This window comes from Sminthopsis crassicaudata, chromosome 1 (assembly GCF_048593235.1).
Source record: "Sminthopsis crassicaudata isolate SCR6 chromosome 1, ASM4859323v1, whole genome shotgun sequence".
NCBI classification, from domain to species: domain Eukaryota; kingdom Metazoa; phylum Chordata; class Mammalia; order Dasyuromorphia; family Dasyuridae; genus Sminthopsis; species Sminthopsis crassicaudata.
Genome location: NC_133617.1, coordinates 400,585,143 through 400,607,674, shown reverse-complemented (window position 1 = coordinate 400,607,674; position 22,532 = coordinate 400,585,143). Strand labels below are relative to the sequence as shown.

At 36.8% G+C, this 22,532-nt stretch overlaps 1 protein-coding gene across 3 annotated transcripts in view; it reads left to right on the top strand.

Moving 5' to 3' along the window:
* PRKCB (protein kinase C beta) overlaps positions 1-22,532 on the top strand; it is a 629,528-nt gene that overhangs the window by 375,698 nt on the left and 231,298 nt on the right. For all 3 annotated transcript variants that reach the window (XM_074280025.1, XM_074280027.1, XM_074280026.1), the window contains one exon: positions 3,319-3,415. In XM_074280025.1, the coding sequence (XP_074136126.1) occupies positions 3,319-3,415 (97 nt within the window). The remainder of the gene's footprint in view (positions 1-3,318; positions 3,416-22,532) is intronic.

Below are 22,532 nucleotides of genomic sequence, written 5' to 3'. Positions count from 1 at the left end.
TACCTCACGGGGTTGTTTTTAGGGAAATGCTTTAAAAATGTAAAATGTCGCAGAAATGTGGGCTGGTGATGGGTAATAGCCTTGATGAGATGATGAGTCCTATTGTCAATGAGTTCTTGTTGAAATACTCTGAACTCTTCCTTGCTCTTGCTGCTGTTCTAAGTTTGGCTCATAATGTGATTTCCTATTGATATGAATTTTTTAGATATTCTTTTATCAGGTTTGCTCTACCTTGTTTAGATACGTAGTCTTGGATTATTTCTATTGTAGCAAGCCAGTATACTGATTTGCCCAACTCCTAAGTGGCCATGTGCTGGGGTTGTTCTGCTCAGACTTATAACATAGACAAAGGTGACAGGATAAAAGGAGAAAAACAAGGGAGAAAAAGAGACTGGATCTCAGTACTGACATTTGATTAGGGGAGAGGGTGGGGAAAAGACAGGGAAACAGAGAGAACGTTAAGGAGATAAAGAGTTGGTTCTATATGACCAAGAGGAGCAGAGAGGAGAGAGGACAGAGAAATGAGGAGAATGGAAACTGCAGAGAGAGAGATCATACATTTATTTCAGTTAAGCTTCTGTGAATGAAACGGGGACTATAAGAAGGAAAGAAGTAAAAATATGTATTAGGCAAGGTGAAGAGCATCTCCTTGTGTGATCCATGATGAAAACCTGGGATTTTAGTTATGTTTCTTATATTAATTTCAGAAAACTTTTAAGAGGATTAGTAATTTGTTATTTAGTCCTCAGTAGTGTCCAATTTTTCATGGCCTCATTTGGGGTTTTCTTGGCAAAGATGCTGAATGGTTTGCCATTTTCTTCTCTAGCTCATTTTTACAGATGTAGAAACTGAGGCATACAGGGCCATACAGGCTGGATTTGAAGTTGGGTCTTCCTGACATCAGGAATTGTGATCTATCCACTATAGCATTCAGATGCCCTGTGAGTCATTTAATATTCCTGAAAAGATAACTCTCTTTTAATTGATTTTTCCCTTTTCCCTTGAGCCTTTCCTGAATCTAGAAATAAATTGGATGTTTATTTTTTCCCTTCCTAAGCCCAGCTTGTCTACCAAGTAAACTCATATGACTCAATCTTTTCCCCTCTTCATTAAATGTAAACAAAACATTTGGATAAAAAGTACAAAACTGAATCAGCCATAAGGATGTTTGAGCCACCCAGGGCTGCACATCTGGATGTTTTACCCTCCAGGAGGTTCCGTTTCATGACAGGATTAACTGGGACTGTCACTTATCCAGATTGTGACCTTCATGATGCCAAACTTCCAGATGCTTTCATATTGATGTTAATTTAGAATACTGTAGAAAAAGAAAAAAATTCACTTGAAAGATAGACTGAATTTTTAAAAAAAAACCTTCCTTAGATATCTTTTATAAAATGGGGCTCCCCTATGTACTTGTCTTTAATTCTGTTAGTTTGGGATTCTTGTGCTCCTTAATGACATTTTTGCTAAATTCCTGACTGAAAATTCTTCTCTGGTTTTTTTGTCCAGTCAGTGACTATACTACATTAAGACGGAGCCCAAAGTCTTAAAATTCCGTTTTTTAGCTCTTTGTTCAACAACTTCCCAATTATTTCTTCTTTCCAATTTGGTATTGAATATAATTGCTAAAACTCATTGATTAAAGGCAACTTCCATCTGCTCCCCTTGTTATAACAAATGAAATAATCCATATAAGCACTGTATAAAAGTCTACAATTTTAATCCAGATCTTTCTGACCTGAATTGCATTTTATCTTATGGACCCCAAATACCATTAAGGACTATCTCTTAAGGTACCTATAATATTCCAATAGGGGACTTTATTTCTTTCAAGACAACTGCTTAATTGTAGGTACTTTTTCCTAATTTTCCTTCTCAGGAAGGCCATCCACATTTCATCTCTTACAAGGAGGGCATGTCTTGATTGCCAATTTACATGGAACAAAAATATGGATGGCCAGAAGGCAACATGCTCTGGTTGGGAGTGTGGGGCATAATTTACTGGCCTGGGATGCAGCTAGGGTGGTGTGAATGGGCTAATTTTGTTGTAATACACTTTGGGAAACCATTCTGTTGTTTAAGAAGCTGTACCTTTAACCTGTGGACCATCAGTAACATAGGAAGAAGAAAAGAAGCTAGATCCATGATGCCTTTTGTGTCATCCCTGAGATTGATGAGATGGGTGCTGTGTCAAAGAAGCAATCAATCTGATCAAAGTAAGACTTATTATTACAAATTTAGCTAGCTGAAGGCTGACCCTTGGCCACTGAGGAAGAACCAGACATAGCCACAGTGTCTAAGATTCCTGGGCAAAGGAAAAAGATAAGCACATACATCATTCCCTCCAGTCACTTTCCCAGTGGTTAGGATAATAAGGGAGACCAGGCATCTTTATCCAAGTCTTTCAGGGACTCTGAAAATACACTCATGACTTTCCTTTGCTTCAGAGGTTCACTTGAGTCAGTCAGTCATTCTCTAAAAGCAATGGAAACAGCTATATGGCTCACTGCAGTGTACATTCTAGGATTTTTCTTTAATTCTTTCTTGTTATTCTAATATTTCTTTACAGCTCTGATGGGAGCAGCTAGGGTACTATACTCTTTACTAGTCTGCTGGAAACCCATATCTCTTAAACTCTCTCTTTCTAATCAGGATACCGATGTTATTAGTTGTTAAATGGTCCTGAGCAAGCCATTTCACCAAGTTCCTCGATAGTATTGTAATACACATTTCACAAGCTTCTGAAGAAAGTTCTTTGCAAACTGTCAAGTATCATATCAATGTGAGTTATTACTAGCTACCTGACTTTGGATCATTCAGTTCAATTTAATGAACCTCATATTTCTCAGCTGTAAAACAGCTTTCCTAATACTATTGTTTGGAGGAAATAATTTCATAAACATTAAAGTGCTTTATCAATGTGAGCTAAATTCTTCTTTGAGCTAAAAGCTATTTTTTAAAGTGTGGTAGGAAGTACCCAAGAAAATGTTATAGAAACAATATTAAATGCATGTTGATTTTAGGAGAAAAATATAAATGTTGTTTAAACCACCTGATAAATGGCTTGATGATGGAGAGCCATTTTTTTTCAAAATTTTACTTTTTTCCTCAATAGTATTTTATTTTTCCAAAAATAAAATACCATTGAGGAAAAAGTACAAATACATGTAAAGATATTTTAACATTTATTTTTGTAAAATGTTGTGTTCCAAATTTTTCTCCCTCCTTCCTTCATTCCTCTCAAACAATCTGATATATATTAAATACGTGTAGAGAGCCATTTTCTAACTCTATTTCTTTCTCTTCTCTCTTTAGGTTTAAGTTACTAAGTCAAGAGGAAGGAGAGTATTTTAATGTTCCAGTTCCTCCTGAAGGAGAAGAAGGCAATGAAGAGCTCAGGCAGAAATTTGAGGTGTGTTTTTTTTTTTCCTTCTGGTCATTTGGAGAGTTGCATCTACAATATGTGATGATTTTCTTGTTTAAAGTATAGTTTTGTTGATATTTCTCTAGAATATACTCTAATTATATTGTGATCACTGGATTAATATTTTCTCCATTGACTAACAGAATCAGCATCTGGGTGTCAGGAAGACCTCAACAGCCTTAGCAATTTGTTAGCTGTATAATCCTGGGCAAGTCACTTAACCTCTGTTAACCTCTTAGTTTCGTTGTCTGTCTCTATCTGAACCAGGTCATTCAGAAGAGGTCCAGGGAATGATTTCTTATCTCTGTGTTCTAAGGAAGAAAGCTTCCTTGGGAAGTCAGGCCTTGTTTCCCCACAGGTAATAGGAAATAGTTGAGGAACTAACTGTTGGCTATTAATGAATACCAACTCTAGCTTAGGCTCCATGAGGTATCATAGGGTATATAACTCTAAAGTACTTCTTACATCTGTGTTTGGCCCATAGCACCAAAGGAAGCAATACCCTCACAACTTCATACAATAGCCTACCTGGAGGTAATTCTGGACGCAAAAAGACTAAGTAAGATGGTGTATCAATTTGTATATGTGATGTAACATATATGCATATATGAATATATATGTTATATATATATATATATATATATTTCAACAATCTACTATACAATAATTTTTTACTTTTGATCATGCTAATGCAATGATGTGAGATGGATGTATATATATGGGAAAGTATATTTATGGGAAAGTTAGCTGCATTCTGGTCCATTACCACAGACATCCTAACTGAAACCAAATAACCATCTTGCAAGTGTGGATTCTTAAAAGATCAAGAATTTCAAGGGAATTAATGAAAAAAAATCAAATGAAGGTGACCTAGCTGTGCCAGACCTAAAACTATATTATAAAGCAGTGATCACCAAAAGCATTTGGTACTGGCTAAGTAATAGAGTAGTTGATCAGTGGAATAGGTTAGGTTCATGGGACAAAATAGTCAATAACTATAGACAAGCCCAAAGACCCCAACTTTTGAGATAAGAATTCACTACGACAAAAACTGCTGAGAAAATTGGAAATTAGTATGGAAGAAATTAGGGCTCGACCCACACCTAACACCATATACCAAGATCAGGTCCAAATGGGTTCATGATTTAGACATAAAGAGTGATATTATGAGTAAATTAGAGGAATATGGGATAGTTTACATCTCTGTTCTATCAAGAAGGAAGGAATTTGTATTCAAAGAAGAACTGGAACTCATAATTAAATGCCAGATAGACAATTTTGATTATATTAAGTTAAAAAGTTTTTATACAAACAAAACTAATGTAGAAAAGATCAGAAGAGGAGCAATAAATTGGGAAATCATTTTTATATTTAAGGGTTCTGATAAAGGATTCATTTCTAAAATATATAGAGAATTGACTCAAATTTATAAGAACCCAAGCCATTCTCCAATTGATAAATGGTCAAAGGATATGAACAGACAATTTTCAGTTGAAGAAATTAAAATTATTTCTAATTGTATGAGAAGATGCTCTAAATCACTATTCAAAGAAATGCAAATTAAGATAACTCTGAGATACCACTGCACACCTGTCAGATTGGCTAAGATGACAGGAAAAGATAAGGAGGAATGTTGGAGGGGATGTGGGAAAACTGGGACACTGATGCATTGTTGGTGGAGTTGTGAACGGATCCAGCCATTCTGGAGAGCAATTTGGAACTTTGCAAACTGTGCATACCCTTTGATCCAGCAGTGTTTCTACTTAAAGGATATCTTAAGGGAAGAAAAGGGATCCAAAATGTTGGTGGCAGTCCTTTTTGTGGTGGCAAGGAACTGGAAACTGAGTGGATGCCCATCAATTGGAGAATGGCTGAATAAGTTATGGTATATGATTGTTATGGAATATCATTGTTCTGTAAGAAAAGACCAGCAGGATAAATCCAAAGAGGCTTGGAGAGACTTACATGAACTGATGCTGAGTGAAATGAGCAGAACCAAGAGATCGTTGTACGTGGCAATATTAATATTATGAGATGATCAATTCTGATGAATGTGACTTTTTCCAACAATGAATTGATCCAAAACAGTTCCAATTGTTCAGTAATGAAGAGAGCCATCTATACCCAGAGAGAGGATTATAGGAATTTAATGTGGATCACAACATAACATTCTTTTTGTCTTTGTTCTCTTGCATTTTGTTTCCTTATTCATTTATTTCCTTTTTTTAAAATTTGATTTCTCTTTGCAGCAAGAGAATTGTTATAAATGTTTATACATATTGGATTTAACATATATTTTAACATATGTTTAACATATATTGAATTGCTTGCCATCTAGGGCAGGAGGTGGGGGGAAGGAGGAGAAAATCTGAAACACGAAGCTATGCAAGGATCAATGCTGTTAAATTATCCATGCATATGTTTTGAAAATAAAAAGCTTAATTTTTTTAAAAATGTGGGTTCATCACCATAGAGAGAGCTCTATGCTGCTTATTTCTTTTAATCAAAGAAATAGCTTAAAGTGCAGACTCTTGTTTGTTCAGAAAAAAGATCAACTATTGTTTTCTTTCTCAGTGACATTTTAGAGAGAAACTAAACTTCAGAAGTGAGTAATTGAGATTTAGAATTTTGAAAGAACTGAGAGATACATTGATGTTCATTCATTTAGGGCCAGGTCATGTGATCAAAAAGCTAGAAAGCTATTTTTACAATCCTGGCTAACTTGCAAATAAAAACAAATGAGGAATTGTATATCAGAAGTACAACAGTTACAACTTTTTAAAGAAAAAAAAAGGCAAAAATGCCCAAAGAAATAGCCTTATGAATTAGCAATGAAGAATGCTAATTTGAAACTCTTTTTGCTTAGCACTTCTTTCATACCCGAATCCAAGTCAAAGAAGAGTTTTTTTCAAATAACCCATCAGCTTCTTCTTTGGGACCTTCTCAGAGATTTTTCTCTCGCTGCAGCCTCTGGTGCCATATGCTGCCACTGCCTTTCCTCCAGCATCATGTTGCAATAAGCAATGGATCTTTATTCTGCCTAATAATAGAAGAGGAGAATGAATATGTGTGTGATGGGGGAGAAGGGATGCTTCATACTTTCCTTCTGTCTACAGTACCTTTCTGGTTCATAGAACTCCATGGTAGCAGAAATTCTGCCTAGAATATCCATTCTGCTATCCTGAAATCTTAGCAGACACCTACTCAAGCTAGCCAAAGAATAGAAGAATAAACTGGGATAGGGTCTAATGTGTAAGACTGTACCAGGCCTGAGGGGAAAGAAACTAGAATCTATCTGGGATCAATGAAGGATAGTGAGAAGGTTAAGGACCCAGGACAGGGAAAAGTGAATTAAACAACAAAGAAGCCTGAGACAAACTTGAAACTTGGCTATAGAAGTAAACCAATTATCATAGATAGAGGTATCAGAAAAGGACTGGCAAGGGAATAATAAGGGGGAAAAGGCTAAAAGCAACAGAGATTTTAAGAGGAAGAAAATTCAGTTAAAAACCCTGGAGCACAAACAGATAAATCAGCAGAGAAGATAATGAAATTAGAAGTGATTGCCAAACCATCCAAAAGATTACAAATCTCTAAATAAATATTTCAAGACAAAGGAAATTGAACCAATATCTAATGAAGCACAGAATCCTGTAGATTCCCAAGATATCATGAAACTACAGTTAGAATGTTCCAGAATGGTTTGAGACATTGGAATCTTAAGAGAAATTAGAAGGGAAAAATGTCAGAATTTATGACCTAAAGAGCAGGGGGTGGAGGGGGTAAGCAGAATTGTAAAACTTGACTGCATGATGATAAGCCAAAAATTTCTAAATAAATGAAAAATTGAAAAATATATTTGGAATACAAACACAATAAAATACAAAATCATCTGGAAGAAGACAAATAAAAAGTAGTGACGCTAAAGGAACACCTGATAGATGAACAGATCTCAGATCTGTTTTTGATACATGAAGGCTACTTAGAAAATCAAAACACCGAATATGGTGGTACTAAGAAATAATACAAGAAAACTCTCCACAGCTTCATAATATAGCAAATATGATACTTCATTCAAAAGAATAAAAGATTGCTCCAGAAAAAAAAAAACAAATCATATGCTTTAAATTTTAAAACACAGAATAGACAAATTTTACAATTCCAATAACAAATAATAAATTATATAAGGGACCAGAAAAACAATTTTCAAATATAAAGGGTAGGAAATTTGAATAACACAGGATTATTGTATATTCGCCAAAAAAAGAAGTAATGGAATAATATATTCAGAAAAATCAAAGAATCTTAAGATATAAGCTATATTGACATACTCTGAAAAAGTGATTATTAATGAAAAAATACATGCTTAATAAAAGGATTTGAAGCATTTCTGCATGAAAAAAAGCAAGCAATTATTTGACTTTGCAAACATTTTAAACAATGGAAAAATAGAGAAGGTAAATAACTACCACTGTTGGAAAGCAAAAACTCAATGGAAAAAGTTAGTCCATTTTTATAGACTAATAAAAGAAAATTCTTTAAAAAGTAAGATACCTATTATGTGTATTTTTTAAAAGGAGATGCCATTAAACGTTTCTTCTTAAAAGTATGCTAAGAAACAAAGATGAAAGCAAGAGTTGAAGAAATAGTAGTGACAGTGGAGAAACAGCCTTCAGAGATTTGGTGCATGGGGTGATAGGTGTCTTCTAAGAGAATATTGTACTTCCACAGACAATATCCTGGCTCTTGCAATATCATGACCTTGCATAGGGTTTTCTTGCCATTTCTTTCCTTGGTGAATCAGCAAAACTTAAGTGACTTGCCCAGGATCATAGAGCTAGTAAGTATATGAGCCCTGATTTAAACTCAGGTGTTCCTGATTTCAGGCCCAGTACTCTATCCATTGAACCACCTAGCTGCTTCCTAATTTTGATTAAATGAACTTAAAATGCTTTTGCATACGCAAAATTAATGGATCTAGGATAAGAGGGAAAGTGGTTGAATGAGAAAAAAAATCTATCAGTTTGGTATATAGTTTGGTATCTAAGACATAAAGTCTTTATAAATATTAAAATATTTATAGCAGGACTTCTTGTGGTAGTAAAGAAATATAAATGAAACAAAATGCTTATCAATTGGCAAATGACTTAAGAATGTAGTAGAATAGTATGGGGCTATAAGAAACAATGTTTGTCAGGAGGAGCTGAGTTCAAATTTGGCCTCAGGCACTTAATACTTCCTGGCTGTGTGACCCTGGGCAAGTCACTTAACTCCAATTGCCTCAGCAAAAAAACAAAACAAACAAACAAACAAACAAACAAAACCAATATGATGAAGCCAGAAAAATCTGGAAAATTATAAATGAATAATAAAGTAAGGAGCCTGAGGCAGGGCAAATATATACATGTATACAATAACTACAATAATCCAAATAGAACAACTACAAAGTAATGAAAAAAGAATGTTGTAAAATTCCAAAAAAACTAACTTGGTCCCAAAGAAGAAAGATGAAAATACCTCCCCTCACTCCTTTGCAGAATTGGGAATTTTGTGGGTGTGGAACACCACACTTAATTGTCAATTTTTTTTTTTTGTATGTATTGATCAGTTTTGTTTATTTCTTTTCTCTTCCTTTTTTTCTTTCTTTTTTTTTGTAAAAAGTAACTTGTTTATAAGATGTTTAATAACTTATTTTTAAAAATGTCTTTGTTTATAAGGAATGGGTCTGAGATAGAAGAGGAGAGAATACAGGAGAAATTTAGATTACATAAGAATAAATGATATTTAAAATTTTATTTAAAACAAAAAGTTCATCCATTCCAGCTTTCTATTTAACCATGGGATATTTCAAATATTTTACTGGTATTTCAAATATCTTTACTATTGCTATCTATTGAACACCCATGTACCCAGCAGTGTACAGTTTGGAAGTATGTTGAAGATAAACATTTTTACTGTTGGGGTGTGTCTGCCCTAGTGGATATCAGCTTTCCTCTTTTATCATCAGTATTTCCATTGCTAATTGGAGATTTCTTTAAGACACTGGCACTGAGCATGGAATGAGAGAAATGAAGTAAGATATAAAGGTGTAAGAAGGACAATGGTCTAAGTGTGTCTGTAAGGGAGGCAGAATAGGTATCTAACCTCTCCTCTCCACTCCTCACCTCCATCCAGAGACTTTCATTCTTATCTGCAGGGGAATCAGGAAATTGGGGCCAGAGGCCACTCTAATATCCTGAGAGAAAGAGTTACCAAGCTAGATGTAGAGCTATTTTCTTCCTTAGATAATTGTTCATCTAAAAGATATGATCAATTTCCATATAACTTCTGATTGCTTTGTCATAATTGGGGGAAAGAGACCCTAAAAGTCTATATCTATGGCTTGGCCCTTTTCCTGTCTGATATTAACAAATCTCAAAATATAAATTATTTAGGAAAGAAGTTCCCTTTTTATTAAATCTGCTGGAAAATAGTCAAAAAAATTAATATCATAGTGAACACACATGACAAATAGAGAAACTCATTTATCTGTCTGAAGTTGCTGTCCCATTGGAACCAAAGTTAACTAACTCAGCCAAGAGAGAGTCCTAGATCTCACCCAAAGGACAACTCCCCAGTCTCTAGGTAGCAAGTTAAAGGTAGAGATGTGATGGAGACTTCCAACTCCACTCATGTCTTTCCAGAATCTTTTCCTTCAGCAATCTGAAGTGGGATTTTTCTTCCGTCTCAAATTTGGAAACCAGAACTACCTGAAGCCAGTTGATGCTACTTAAGGCTTGAAGATACTACTCAATACTTGAAGGTACTTCTTAAGACCTGAAGATGTTACTTGATATTTGAAGACTTAAGCTTCTGGAGTCCCAAAAGGAGATAGGCCCTGAAGAGTCCTAAAGGGGGACTCAAAGGGGATCCTTCCTTGGAGAATCCCAAAAGGGAATGGTGAAGGCTAAAGCTCTCTTGCTCTAGCAATGAAGACCCCATTTTCCATGCAGGAACAGGGCATTCATCTCCACCAGCAAAGAGACAGTCCCCTATCTGTGGGCTTAAGGACAGAGGTTATAAAAACTGCAGAGACCCAACTATTTTTCCCAAAACCAAAAAGACTCATTGTGGTATGGTAAAAACACTACCTGAGGTCTTGGGCTGGAAAGAAATGAATGGAACTCCCAACTCGACTATAAGTAAGAATTAGGAAGAGATTTTAAAGAAGTATGAATAGAAAAGTCTTTATAGCCATCAAGGAAGACCATTTGTATGGGGGCTAGTTTTATGAAGCCTGAATGAAAAAAGGGAAAGACATGGAGGGAAGTGAGAGGGCCTTTAAAGCAAAGAAATTAGGCAGTGATCCAGTTCCCTGGGTAGAAAAGAAAATTAGCCAAAAAATTTTCAGAGGCCTTTCTATCAAAATGTAGTAAGTGTTTCATTTGGGATTAGCCAAATTGTGTGATTCAGAGAATTTAAAGATGGATTAGAACAATATAGAGACAAAGTACTACAGAAGACTTTCTGGAGAAGTAGAGCTTAAAATCTCAGAATCAATCACCTAGTCTAACTCCTAACTGAGCAGAAATCTTTATAAAAAATCCCTGGGAAATAGTCATCCATCTCTTCTACATGAATACTTCTTGTGATGGTATTCTCGGTACCTTCTAGTTAATTCAACTTTTCTGAAGCAAAATATTAAGACAATTTCCCTCATTATATATTGTCAAAATCTTCCCTAAAGACTTCAATGTGCATGGAGATCCTTTGTAAAATTTAAATGTTGTATAAATATCAGTAGTTATAATTCCATCCACTACTACTTCTTGCTTTTGAGAATAATTGCAATTTTGTTCTTCATTCTTGAAGATGGCCATGGCATCAGGAAGGTGATGCTATGACATACAAGTGAATTGGATTTAAGTGAGGGAGGCTGTGCAAGGTCACCTGCCTCACTAACCCCCCCAGAGCCCTCTGGCTCCAGTATCCAGATATAGATCAGGATGACTCGACATGGCCAAATGCAACAGGGGACCATGCAAGACAAGTCTAATTCCTCTTCCAAAGAAAGCAAGCCTTTCGTATTCTTGAAGAAAATGATTACATCACCTCCTATCCAAGTGTTTATTTTTCCCAGACTAAATATTTTGTGTTTTTTTTTCAGTTGGTTGTAGATGGATAGAACATTGATTAAATGATTAGCATCCTTTTCCCATTCTTATTGCTCTCTTTTGGATGGATTCCATCTTCCCAATATCCTTCCTGAACCATGACAGAACACAGCATGCCAAATTTGCTCTCACCAGAACAGAGCATACTCTGAAATTGTCCCCACTCTCATTCTGGACATAGTGTTTCTATTAATTTAATCCAAGATCCTATTAGTGGATGGCATGTCACACTGTTAACATATGTTGAATCTAAGTAAATCTTTACTTGAAAGTGAACCTCTGAAACACTCGTTATTGCTATTTGTGAACAGAACTTTGAAAGCTGAGTGGGATTAAATAGGTAGAGAGTAGATGGAGGGAAATTTGGTGAAGAAGTAATGTGAACAAGATCGCAAGGATGGGAGGAACTGTGGTATGTTCAGGAGGTAGGCTCTACTAAGCTGGAAAAAGTGTGTTACAGGTATGAAAATGTGTGAACACCAGTGTGGCTAAGTACAGAGAGGCTCATCCTAGAAGGGACAGTATTAGTGATAAAATGTTTAAGCATAGCAATTCATGAAATAGTCTATTAAAGTTTGGAAGGGGCTGTTATTAGCTATCAATGGTCTACCTTCTCATATTTCTTCTAGCTCTGATATTCTGTATTCCAAGACTTATTCAATTCATTAAACATTTATTAAGTACCTACAAGGTACCAGATGAACTGAGCAATATAAATAAGATAAAGAAAAATAGTCCCTGCCTTCAAGGAGCTTACCAATCTAATGGGTGAAAACAATACACAAAAGGAAACCGAAAATTTAGTGTTCTTAAGCCCTTTTCAGCTCTGTATGATACTGCATTTTGTGTTCTAAGCCCTCTCTTAGTTTTAATGTTCTGTACTAAAAATTCTCTTCCAGCTCAGTGATTCTGTGATATGCTTTTAAAATTAGTGTTTTTCAAAATGGCCCAAGGATAGCCAGACCAAAAGGGGGAATTAGTATCTAATACCCTATGCTTCCACAGCTATGTTTTAATTGAAGGAAAAAAAGCTTGTCTTTAACCTAACTTAGAATGTTGTTGATTTCAGAACAATGGAAAATGCTATTTGATACCCTCACACAATGGGATTTGTTCTTATGTTGTAGACAGTGTTTAGAAGTAAATTAATGTAATCAGTTCAGTGTCTGGTATAATTGGATTGCAGTCAAGGCTTGAAAAGAAATCTTTTAAAGAAATTCAGCATTAAGAACTGTGCTCTTTGCCCTGGGTTTATTTAGGTGCTTACAGAGGATCTCATCTGTTTAAGGTTGGTTAGAAGAGGGCAAAGTACATTGTGATTTGATTTGTAGGTTCTCAGCTAATAGCTTCACCTTAATAACCAATGGCCTGAAGTGTTGACTTTGCTTTAGGAGGCTTTGGAAATGTGTGCATTTTTACTACACATGGGGTTCTGCATAAATAAGGTATTTATCAATGGATTGTGCTACAAAGACTGTAATATAAGCCTGGAAATATCTTCCTATCTAGAGGGCAGCTAGGTAGATCATTGGGTAGAATACAGGGCCCGGAGTCAGCAAGACTCATTTTAGGAATACAGAATGTCAGAACTGAAAAGGAGTTTAGATACCATTTAATGCAAAGCCTTCATTTTTGTGCTCAGCAAAAACAAATAAATAAATAAATAAATAGATACATACATAAATAAATAAATAAATAAATAAATAAATAAATAAATAAATGAAAGTTTGTAAGTGGCAAAGCTGGGATTTGATTTCTGAATTCCAAATCTTGCAATCTTTGCAAATTTTGGCTCAGCTCAAAAATCCTCTTCTACGTGAGATTTTTGCCTGATTCTCCAGCTGCAAAGCTTTTTATTTTTTCTGTCAAATTACCTTCCATCACCTTTACATAAATCTGTAACCCTATACACACCTCTGCCTAGAATGTAAGTTCCTTGAGGTCAGACAGGGACTGCTTTACTTTTGTCTTTTTATCCCAGGCACCTAGCATAGTGCTTGGCAATCAGTCAGTCAAGATACATTTATTAAACACCTACTATGTACCAGGTATTGAGCTTAAATGCTGGGGATACAAAAACATAAGTGAAAGATGGTCATATAGTAGGTGCTTAATAAATGCTTATTGAATGATTGTGTCTAAATTCCAAGAATAAAAATATAGAATACATGCATATTATATTGTGCTATAACATATTATATTCAATGTAGATTATGTATACATATATATAAACACACAGAGGAAAGGAGGGAGACAGACATCTCTAACATGGGCTGGAAGGGAAGACTGTCAAGAGCAAAAAAATCACCAGTCAGAGAAATAAAAACCAAAAATGTTTTGTGATACTCCCAAAGGATGTGGGGCAGATCTTCAAGGTTATATATGAGATGAAAAATGCCTTGGAAACTAGGGAGGTGAATTGCCATCATGGAGGCTTTAAGGCTTAAAGACTAGAGAACAGAAAGTGGGGTTGCCAGCTGAGGAATTCCTGCCTGATTTATTCACACTCAGTTGGGGCTTTCGGGATTGATTGCAGCACTTAGCTGTGGAGAGCACAAAGCTGTGATTCCGAAACTGGGAGGGGGGAGAGAAGCTAGACTAGGATAATTGCAATGGCAGACTCCTCCCAAAGGCCTTACATCAAATAGAAGCCTGACTGGAGATTATAGTTCTTGTCTGGAATGCCATGTGAGCAGCAGAGGAGTGACATCATGTAATAGAAGGCTGACCACTGGATTTGGAGGAAGAAACCACATTTTTAGGACCTTAACTTCATTGCTTGCAAAATGAGGGGTTTATCACCTTTTAAGATATTTGTGAGTTCTAAATCCATGATCAAAATCCTAAAACTTGGATCTGAGACCTGCTTCTGACATTTATGAATTGGCATGATTTCTCTAAGGTTCAGTTACTTGGTCCACAGAATAGGATGATATCTATACATCCTGCTCTTCTTGCCATCACAAAGTTATGGTTTTTGGAGGGTTTGGAGTTTTTTGAGGCTACATGCTTCTCTGGCACACGTTTCAAGAGTCAGAGTTTAGGATTCTCATGCTTTGTATTTAGGATACAATAGTTGGTAAATTGTATCCAACAACTCACCCAAATACTTTTCAAAAAACAGAATGAAAAATTTAAATATTGCTCCAACAATTCATGGAGTTAGGACCAGAAGAAACGTTGCTGTGGTTGATGCTCAGTTATTTCAGTCATGTCTGACTCTTTGTGACCCCATGGACTTCGGTTCATGGGATTTTCTTGGTAAAGATACTGGAAATGTTTGCCATTTCCTTCTCCAATGGCAAATAGAGTTAGTGGCTTGCTCAAGGTCACCCAGTTAAGACGTTTGTGAGACTGAATTTGAACTCAGCTCTTTCTGACTCCAAGCCCAGTGCTCCATTCAGTGTACCACCCAGATGTCCTAGTAGGGATTCTCAACCTTTTTTGCCTCCATAATATCTTTTAGCAAATATTCCCAACCCCTCTATTTAATATGAGAGAAAATAAATTCTAGTGTGGATCTCTTATGTGCATGTTAATTAATTTCAAAGGATACTGGGTTTTGTATGTCTGTGTGTTTTTACCATATGTTCTTTTATTTATTGACAAGTTCCTTTTACTCCAGGTAGGAACCTTTGGAGCACAAAACTTGGGGCTAGAAAGACCTGCTTTTAAACTGCCTCAGGCACTTACTAGCTATGTGATCCTATTCAAGTTTCATAAACTATCTGGACCTCATTTTCTGAATCCATAAAATGAAGGGATTAGACTTAATGAAACCTTAAGATCTCATTCAGCTCTAAATCTATGAGCTTATAAATCTTTCACTTTACAAAAAGGACACTGAAGCTCAAAAAGAGGTAAATCACTTAACCAAATTCACCTAGTAAGTGGTAGAGGGAACCAGATTTCTAAATACCCAATCTGTCCTTTTTTTCATTTCTATATAGATTCTTCACTGTTGGGAAATTTTAGCTCAAAGACATGCAAATTATTGCTAATCAAAAAATGAGAATTAATTTAATCAGGTGGCAAAATGGAGCTTTCGCAACTTCTCACGGTAATTCACACACCAGTCAAGCCAAGAAAGTACACAAACCTAGGGAATATGGACAAGGCTATTGTATGGAAGGGAGATGTACACAGAAATGGGAAGGTAGGGATGAAATGGTGACTGTGATGAGCGGGAAAAGTAGGAAAAGATATGAGTAGGCAATAAAGATATATTTCCCAGGGCCCCATTGAACTTTTATTGATATAGTAAAGCTGAAGTTTAGGCAGACATTAAACCTTCTAATCTCAGAAACAGGAAAAGATATGAGAAATAGGCAGAGACAAAGAGAAGGAAAGAAAGGAGAGAAGAAAAGAAAACGAAAAGAAGGATGAGTAAACTTTTAATATATCTGCTATGTGTCAGGCACTATGAAAAGCATTTTTACAAATATTTAATCTTTAATCCTCACAACAATCCTCAGAGATAGGTTCTGCTATTATCTTATTTTTCAGTTAAAGAAATTAAGGCACAGATTAAATGAATTATCCAAGGGTCACATAGCTAGTAAGCCCTTGAAATTTAATTTGAACGCAGATCTTCCAGTCCTCTCTACTGCACTACTTAGCTGCCTCCTCTAGAAGTGGGGGAGGGAAAAATTTGGTCCCATTTACACCAAACTCAGGGGTAAAGTGTGTTCTCTTTGACCTGACCAGCCTCATCTCTGCTCTTCAATTTTATATTCTCCTCTAAACTGTAAAACACAGATTTTACTTCTTTCCCATAACAGGGATATGTTCATACTTCTTTGCTATAATTTCTTTTCTGCTCCAGCCCAGTTATCTGGCAGAGCAGACATTCTCATTTCTCTGCCAATTATGAAGTCCCTTATTCACAGTTCTCTTGCAGTTGTCTTTTTGATCAATAACAAGCTGTCTAATTAACTTCTTTCTATAGGAATAAGGATTGGACCTGTGATTGCATTGCAGTAGGAAAGTTCTCCTCCCTACTCAAGCCATCTGGCACCTTCACTGCAACTTAGGGCTTTTCAGAGGTGCACAGGACCTGTCCAGGTCACTTACCTAAATTTGAGTAGGAATACTACAATCATAGTTCTTCCTACAATGGGTTGAAGGGTCTACCAACATATTCTACAGTCTGTATTATTACTGGTTATCTTCTTTCTCCCCTTCTTCTTTGTTCACTTATTTCAGTTGTGTTGACTCTTCATAACCACAAAATTTTGGCAAAGATTTTGGCAAGATAAATTGACTTCAGAGTGAATCCCCTTAGATACATCTGTGATCATAATATTTTTTCTGCCAGATCTTGGCCTTTGGCAAATAGGTAGATTTAACCAAATTTTATAGAACGTAGTCTTTTAAAAATTATTTTTGGATATCAGTACCTCTTCTAAAATATTCTTCTGGGGCCCATGGATAGAGCACCGGCCCTGAAGTCACTGAGTTCAAATCTGGCCTCAGATACTTAATACTCCCTAGCTGTGATATATATATATATATATATATATACATATATATATATACATATATGTGTGTGTATGTATGTTTTTTTTTCTTCTGATATTTTATGGTGGCGTGGAGATAACTCTTGAGTTCTTTAAGGCTTGGCCAAAAAGTATGCTTTGGTTTATACAACTGGTTTGATGGTAGGACTGTGTTTGTGATCTGATCAGTAGTCTGGTTAAGTGCTATGAGACTCTTTATCTGAAAGCTGCTACTGAGAGTCTATTATTTTATTATTTATTTTTATATTTATTATTTATTATTCTTTTTGATATAATAAATTATGAAATCTTATGAAAAGCCCTGGAGTGATCACTGAGTGCTCTGGTGGGTGGTATATCATGTACTAAAAAAGCCACGAATTTTTTTGCTGCCTGTCAGCAGTGAAGTCTCCTGGAGTCCTAGAAATGGTGGAGTCATTGGAAGTGCCCTGCATCCCCACAGAGAATGGTGCCCTCCATGCTGACCTCAGGTGCTTATATAAGATCCTTTCTGACTTTTGTAGTTTAAAACAAATGAAACCATGATCTGCCTAAAAATCACCTGCTTATGCAGCACTAGAGTTATTAATACTTGCAAAATAAAGTGATGTTTTCCCCTTTACCCAGCATTTTTTATAAAGTGCTTAGTAATAAAATTTTATTACTTACTCCTGGCTTGCTACAGCCCTTAAAAAAAAAAAACCTAAACTATCATCACTTAGTGGCTGATCCCTTGTTGATGAGCTTCCATGTTTTGCTAGGCTGGACCTCACACGTGATGGAGATGTTCCATCATGGATCCTGTTGTCCAAATGCTTCTACCTTAGTAGGATTTGCCAGGGCTGGTGTTCTGCAGGCACAACCTTAGAGAATCTAGTGTCACCTCCAGTGAAGAAGCTGCACAGGACTTTATTGAATGTGCCATAACAAAAGAGCTCAAATCTGGCCTCAGATACTTAATACTCCCTAGCTGTGATATATATATATATATATATATATATATATATATATATATATATATATATATATATATATATATATATATATATATATATATATATATATATATATATATATATATATACACACACATATATGTGTGTGTATATGTGTGTGTATTCTATCTAATATTTGGAGGTCAAGCTCTGGTAGGGGATCCCATGTGTATTCTTTTCAACCTTCCTCTCAATGTTCTTCCTTATAATTCTCTGTGGCTATAGGTGATGAAACATTATGATCATGGAAGATAAAACTTATTTATTGATTGGGGCAGCTAGGTGGCGCAGTGGATAGAGCACCAGCCTTGAATTCAGGAGGACCCGAGTTCAAATCTGGTCTCAGACACTTAGCACTTCCTAGCTGTGTGACCCTGGGCAAGTCACTTAACCCCAATTACCTCAACAAAAAAACATTATTTATTGATCCACAAGCATTTATTGAACATATGCTACATGGTAGCTGGAGAGACAAAGGCAGAAAAGAAAGTTCTTGCACTCAATGAGTTTACATTTGACCAGAGCAAACAACATGGATACATATATGTATATGGTTGTTTTGTATATGCAGAATATATACAAAATTAATAAAAGTAATTTGGGATAGAGAGGTAGGAAGACATCAGCATCTTGGAGAGATAATTAACATTTACAAAACCCATTAAAATTTCAAAGTACTTTACATAGATCTTCTCATTTAATTTCACAGCAATGTGGATGCTTTTATAATCCCCATTTTATAAATGAGGAGACTGATGCTAGGAGAAAATAAATGACTTGTTGAAGGTCACACAGCAACCAGGATATGTCTGTTGCAGGATTTGAATTCAGGCCATTCTAACTACTGTACTTAGCATCATTCTTTCTTTTCCTAGAATTAGGAAAGGCCTCTGATAGGAGGGAGGCTAACAGCTGATGTTTATATATACTTTAAAGTTTAGAAAATGCACAACTATTATCTCATCTTATCCAAAGAACTACTTTGGGAAGAAGATGCTATTATTAACCCTGTTATACAGAAGAGGAAACTGAGACAGACAAAGTTCAGTAGCTTGCCTAGGGTCACACAGGTAATAAGTGTCTGGGGACAGATTTAAACTCAAGTCTTCCTCGTTTTTGCACCCAGTGTCTAGCCATTGCACCACCTAGCTGCCTAGGACATGGCACTTGTGTTGAGATTTAACAAATGAGTGATTCAAAGAGGAAAAAATGAGGAAGGAGAAAATTTCAGGCATGGAGGACTGAGGTTAGGCAATAGGAAATGGTATGTTGTGTGTGAAGCTCAGTAAAAATAGTTTGGGTGGGCCATAAACTAATGTATAATAAATCAGGAGAGTTAAACAAATACAAATAACCTGAAGGACAACCAAAAGGTGGGAGATGTACATAAACAGGCTACGGACTATCACTAGTGATGAGCTATGAGAAAGAAACAGCATCAAAGATATTTATTGATACCAACTATATGGCCAGAAAAGAATCACAGGATTCAAATTTGCAAGATACTTCTGAGATCATCTTGTTCCACTGCTTCATTTTGCAGAATAAGAAACTATATTCCAAAATAGTTAGGAGAACAGCAGAGCTGTGATTTGAACCCAGATCTCTGACACACTTTTGCCATACCAGTGCTATCCTGGGCAGAACATTAGTCATATAGCAAGAATGGGAGATAGTGGATCAACAACACAAATAAAACACACAGTGCTTCCTCTGGGATATTAAAAGAACCAAATGACAACCAATAGCACAGTGGTGTTCCAAATCATGGAACTGTAAAGTCATTAGGCATGAAAGTTTCAGGCTAAGGAGGCATGGAAGGGTTGCCACCTATAGCAACATAAAGAACAAGCTCATTGGTGAAATTACAAATACTTTGTCCTCTTAAAAATACTGTTAGTAATTAAAAAAAGCTTAAATTTGTGTACTGTTTTATGGCTGTGTTGTGCTTCACATCTATTATATCTTATATTTCTCAAAATAATCCTGTGATTTTAGGTAGGTCCAAGGTCTTACAGCTAGTGTGTAGGCAGAGGGAAGACTCAGACTTGGGCTTCCTGATGTGAAACCCTTCCTGTTGTGTTTTGGTGGTGAATCCTGGTGGTTTTTCTTCTTCGTTCTCCAAGAGGGCTATGACATCAGGAAGGTGATTCCATGATATGAGAGTGAGGGACGGCTGGGCAAGATGACCTGCCTCACTTTCTCTCCAGAGCCATCTGGAACCAGGGGCCAGATATAGAAAAAGTTGGCCCCGGATGCAGTGGGAGTGGTGAACCCTGTGTCTATAAGAACTAGGGTGTGATATCTAGGTATCATCCTCACTTCAGCCACTAGCCAACATCATGGGAACTTCCTCCACTGAGGCAAAGTTTGAGGCATTGTCTTAAAGAGTTACTAGAGTTTCAGAGAGTTTAAATGTATATAGCTGGACCTGTTTGAAACCAGAGCTTTTTGATGGTAGGACCAGCATTCTATCCCACCACTGCACTGCCTCATCAGCAGAGAGAGGGAAAGGTGCTTCAGGTCTGAGAATGTTTCTCTCCATAAAAAGTTGTTATTCACTGAGAGTGAGCTTCCTATCTTTGAAGGTCTTCAAGAGGAGGCTGAGTGGGGATGTAATAAAGAAAATTTCCTGTTCAGATAGGAGGCAGATCAGAGGACTTTTGGAGTCCCTTACATCTTTGAGAACTGATATGTTTCTAGGCGGTTGTGTAATAAATATTTCTGCTGTCCTAACTTTGCAAATAGGGCCAGAGGAGGGAAGAAGGAAGGTAGAGGGGAAGGGGAAGAGACAAAGACAGAGAAATGGGGAGGGGGAGACAAAGAAACACACTGAGAGACAAAGGGAGGGAGGCAGAGGGACAGAGAGAGAGAAGAGGGAGGAGAGAAGGAGGGAGAGATAGAAAAGGAGGAGGGAGGGAGGAAGGGAGGGAGGGAAGAAGGAAGGGGGGAGAGAGAGAGAGAGAGAGAGAGAGAGAGAGAGAGAGAGAGAGAGAGAGAGACAGAGAGAGAGAGAGACAGAGAGACAGAGAGACAGAGAGACAGAGAGAGACAGAGACAGAGAAAGAGAGAGAGAGACAGAGAGAGAGAGACAGAGAGAGAGAGACAGACAGAGAGAGAGACAGAGAGACAGAGAGAGAGACAGAGAGAGAGACAGAGACAGAGACAGAGACAGAGAGAGACAGAGAGAGAGACAGAGAGAGAGACAGAGAGAGAGAAAGAGACAGAGAGAGAGACAGAGACAGAGAGAGACAGAGAGAGAGACAGAGAGAGACAGAGAGAGAGACAGAGAGAGAGACACAGAGAGAGAGACACAGAGAGAGAGAGAGACAGAGAGACAAAGAGACAGAGACAGAGAGAGAGACAGAGAGAGAGACAGAGAGAGAGAGACAGAGAGAGACAGAGAGAGAGACAGACAGAGAGAGAGACAGAGAGAAACACGGAGAGAGAGACAGAGAGAGAGAGAGAGAGAGAGAGAGAGAGAGAGAGAGAGAGAGAGAGAGAGAGAGAGAGAGAGAAAATGTGTTGTGTACACACTCTTCGATCCTGATGTTTTTGTCTTCTGACTCATGCCTTAGCACCTGTATTGTTTTGTGCTAGACTTTTGCCTTAGCATGTATACAGTATGCAGAAAGGAACCTCAAAGGAGATTTTCAGGAATTACAAACTTATCACTCTCAGATCAAAGGGCCATGGGCCAGACATTCTCAGAACCCACTGTATCCACATAGTAGAGTTCAAAAGACAAATCTATCATATCTATTCTGGTCTTCCTATAAAAGTTCCCTCTTTGAGGAAAATATATTTTCTTCTTTGTCTTTCTAGTCCCTAGCAGGTACTGAGTAGGTACTCAATAAAAATGCTTGTTGACCCATCAGAAAGCTCTGTCACTGCTTATTTAACCTGCAATTTGTTCATATTATTCTTGTTTTATTTCAGATTTCTATGTCCTTTCTTTGCAGTACCTTACACCTGGTATATCACTATCTGTTCTTGATGCTTTGGTGTGTATTGTGTCTTCATGTTAATACATGTATGTAGATATAATTGCAGGGGTCTCTAATCATAAAGCCATGTCTAAGATTCTGGTTCTTTGGGCAAGTTCCACAAAACATATTTGGAGCCAGTAGCTTAAAGGATGCTATTGGTTAAGTAGGGGAGAGAAGAGCCCCATAATATAGGTATACAAGGAAGGGTGCTACCCAGAGGAAAAGAAATCATTTAGTAACATTCTGTTTAATTATTTGTTCTTGCTAACTAGGTGCTGCTATTTCCTTTCAGTGCTGTTTTATATTGTTCTTTCTAAGCTTTCAAAGGACTGGCAACTCTCTTTAAATCTGGTATCCTAGGAAAAGTCAGGGGCAAAATTTTGTTTATAGCTCCACATGTCCATGGTTATGAGTCCATAATTGTGCCTGGGTGATTGGGATAGGGATGATGATGATGATCTCAGTATCAT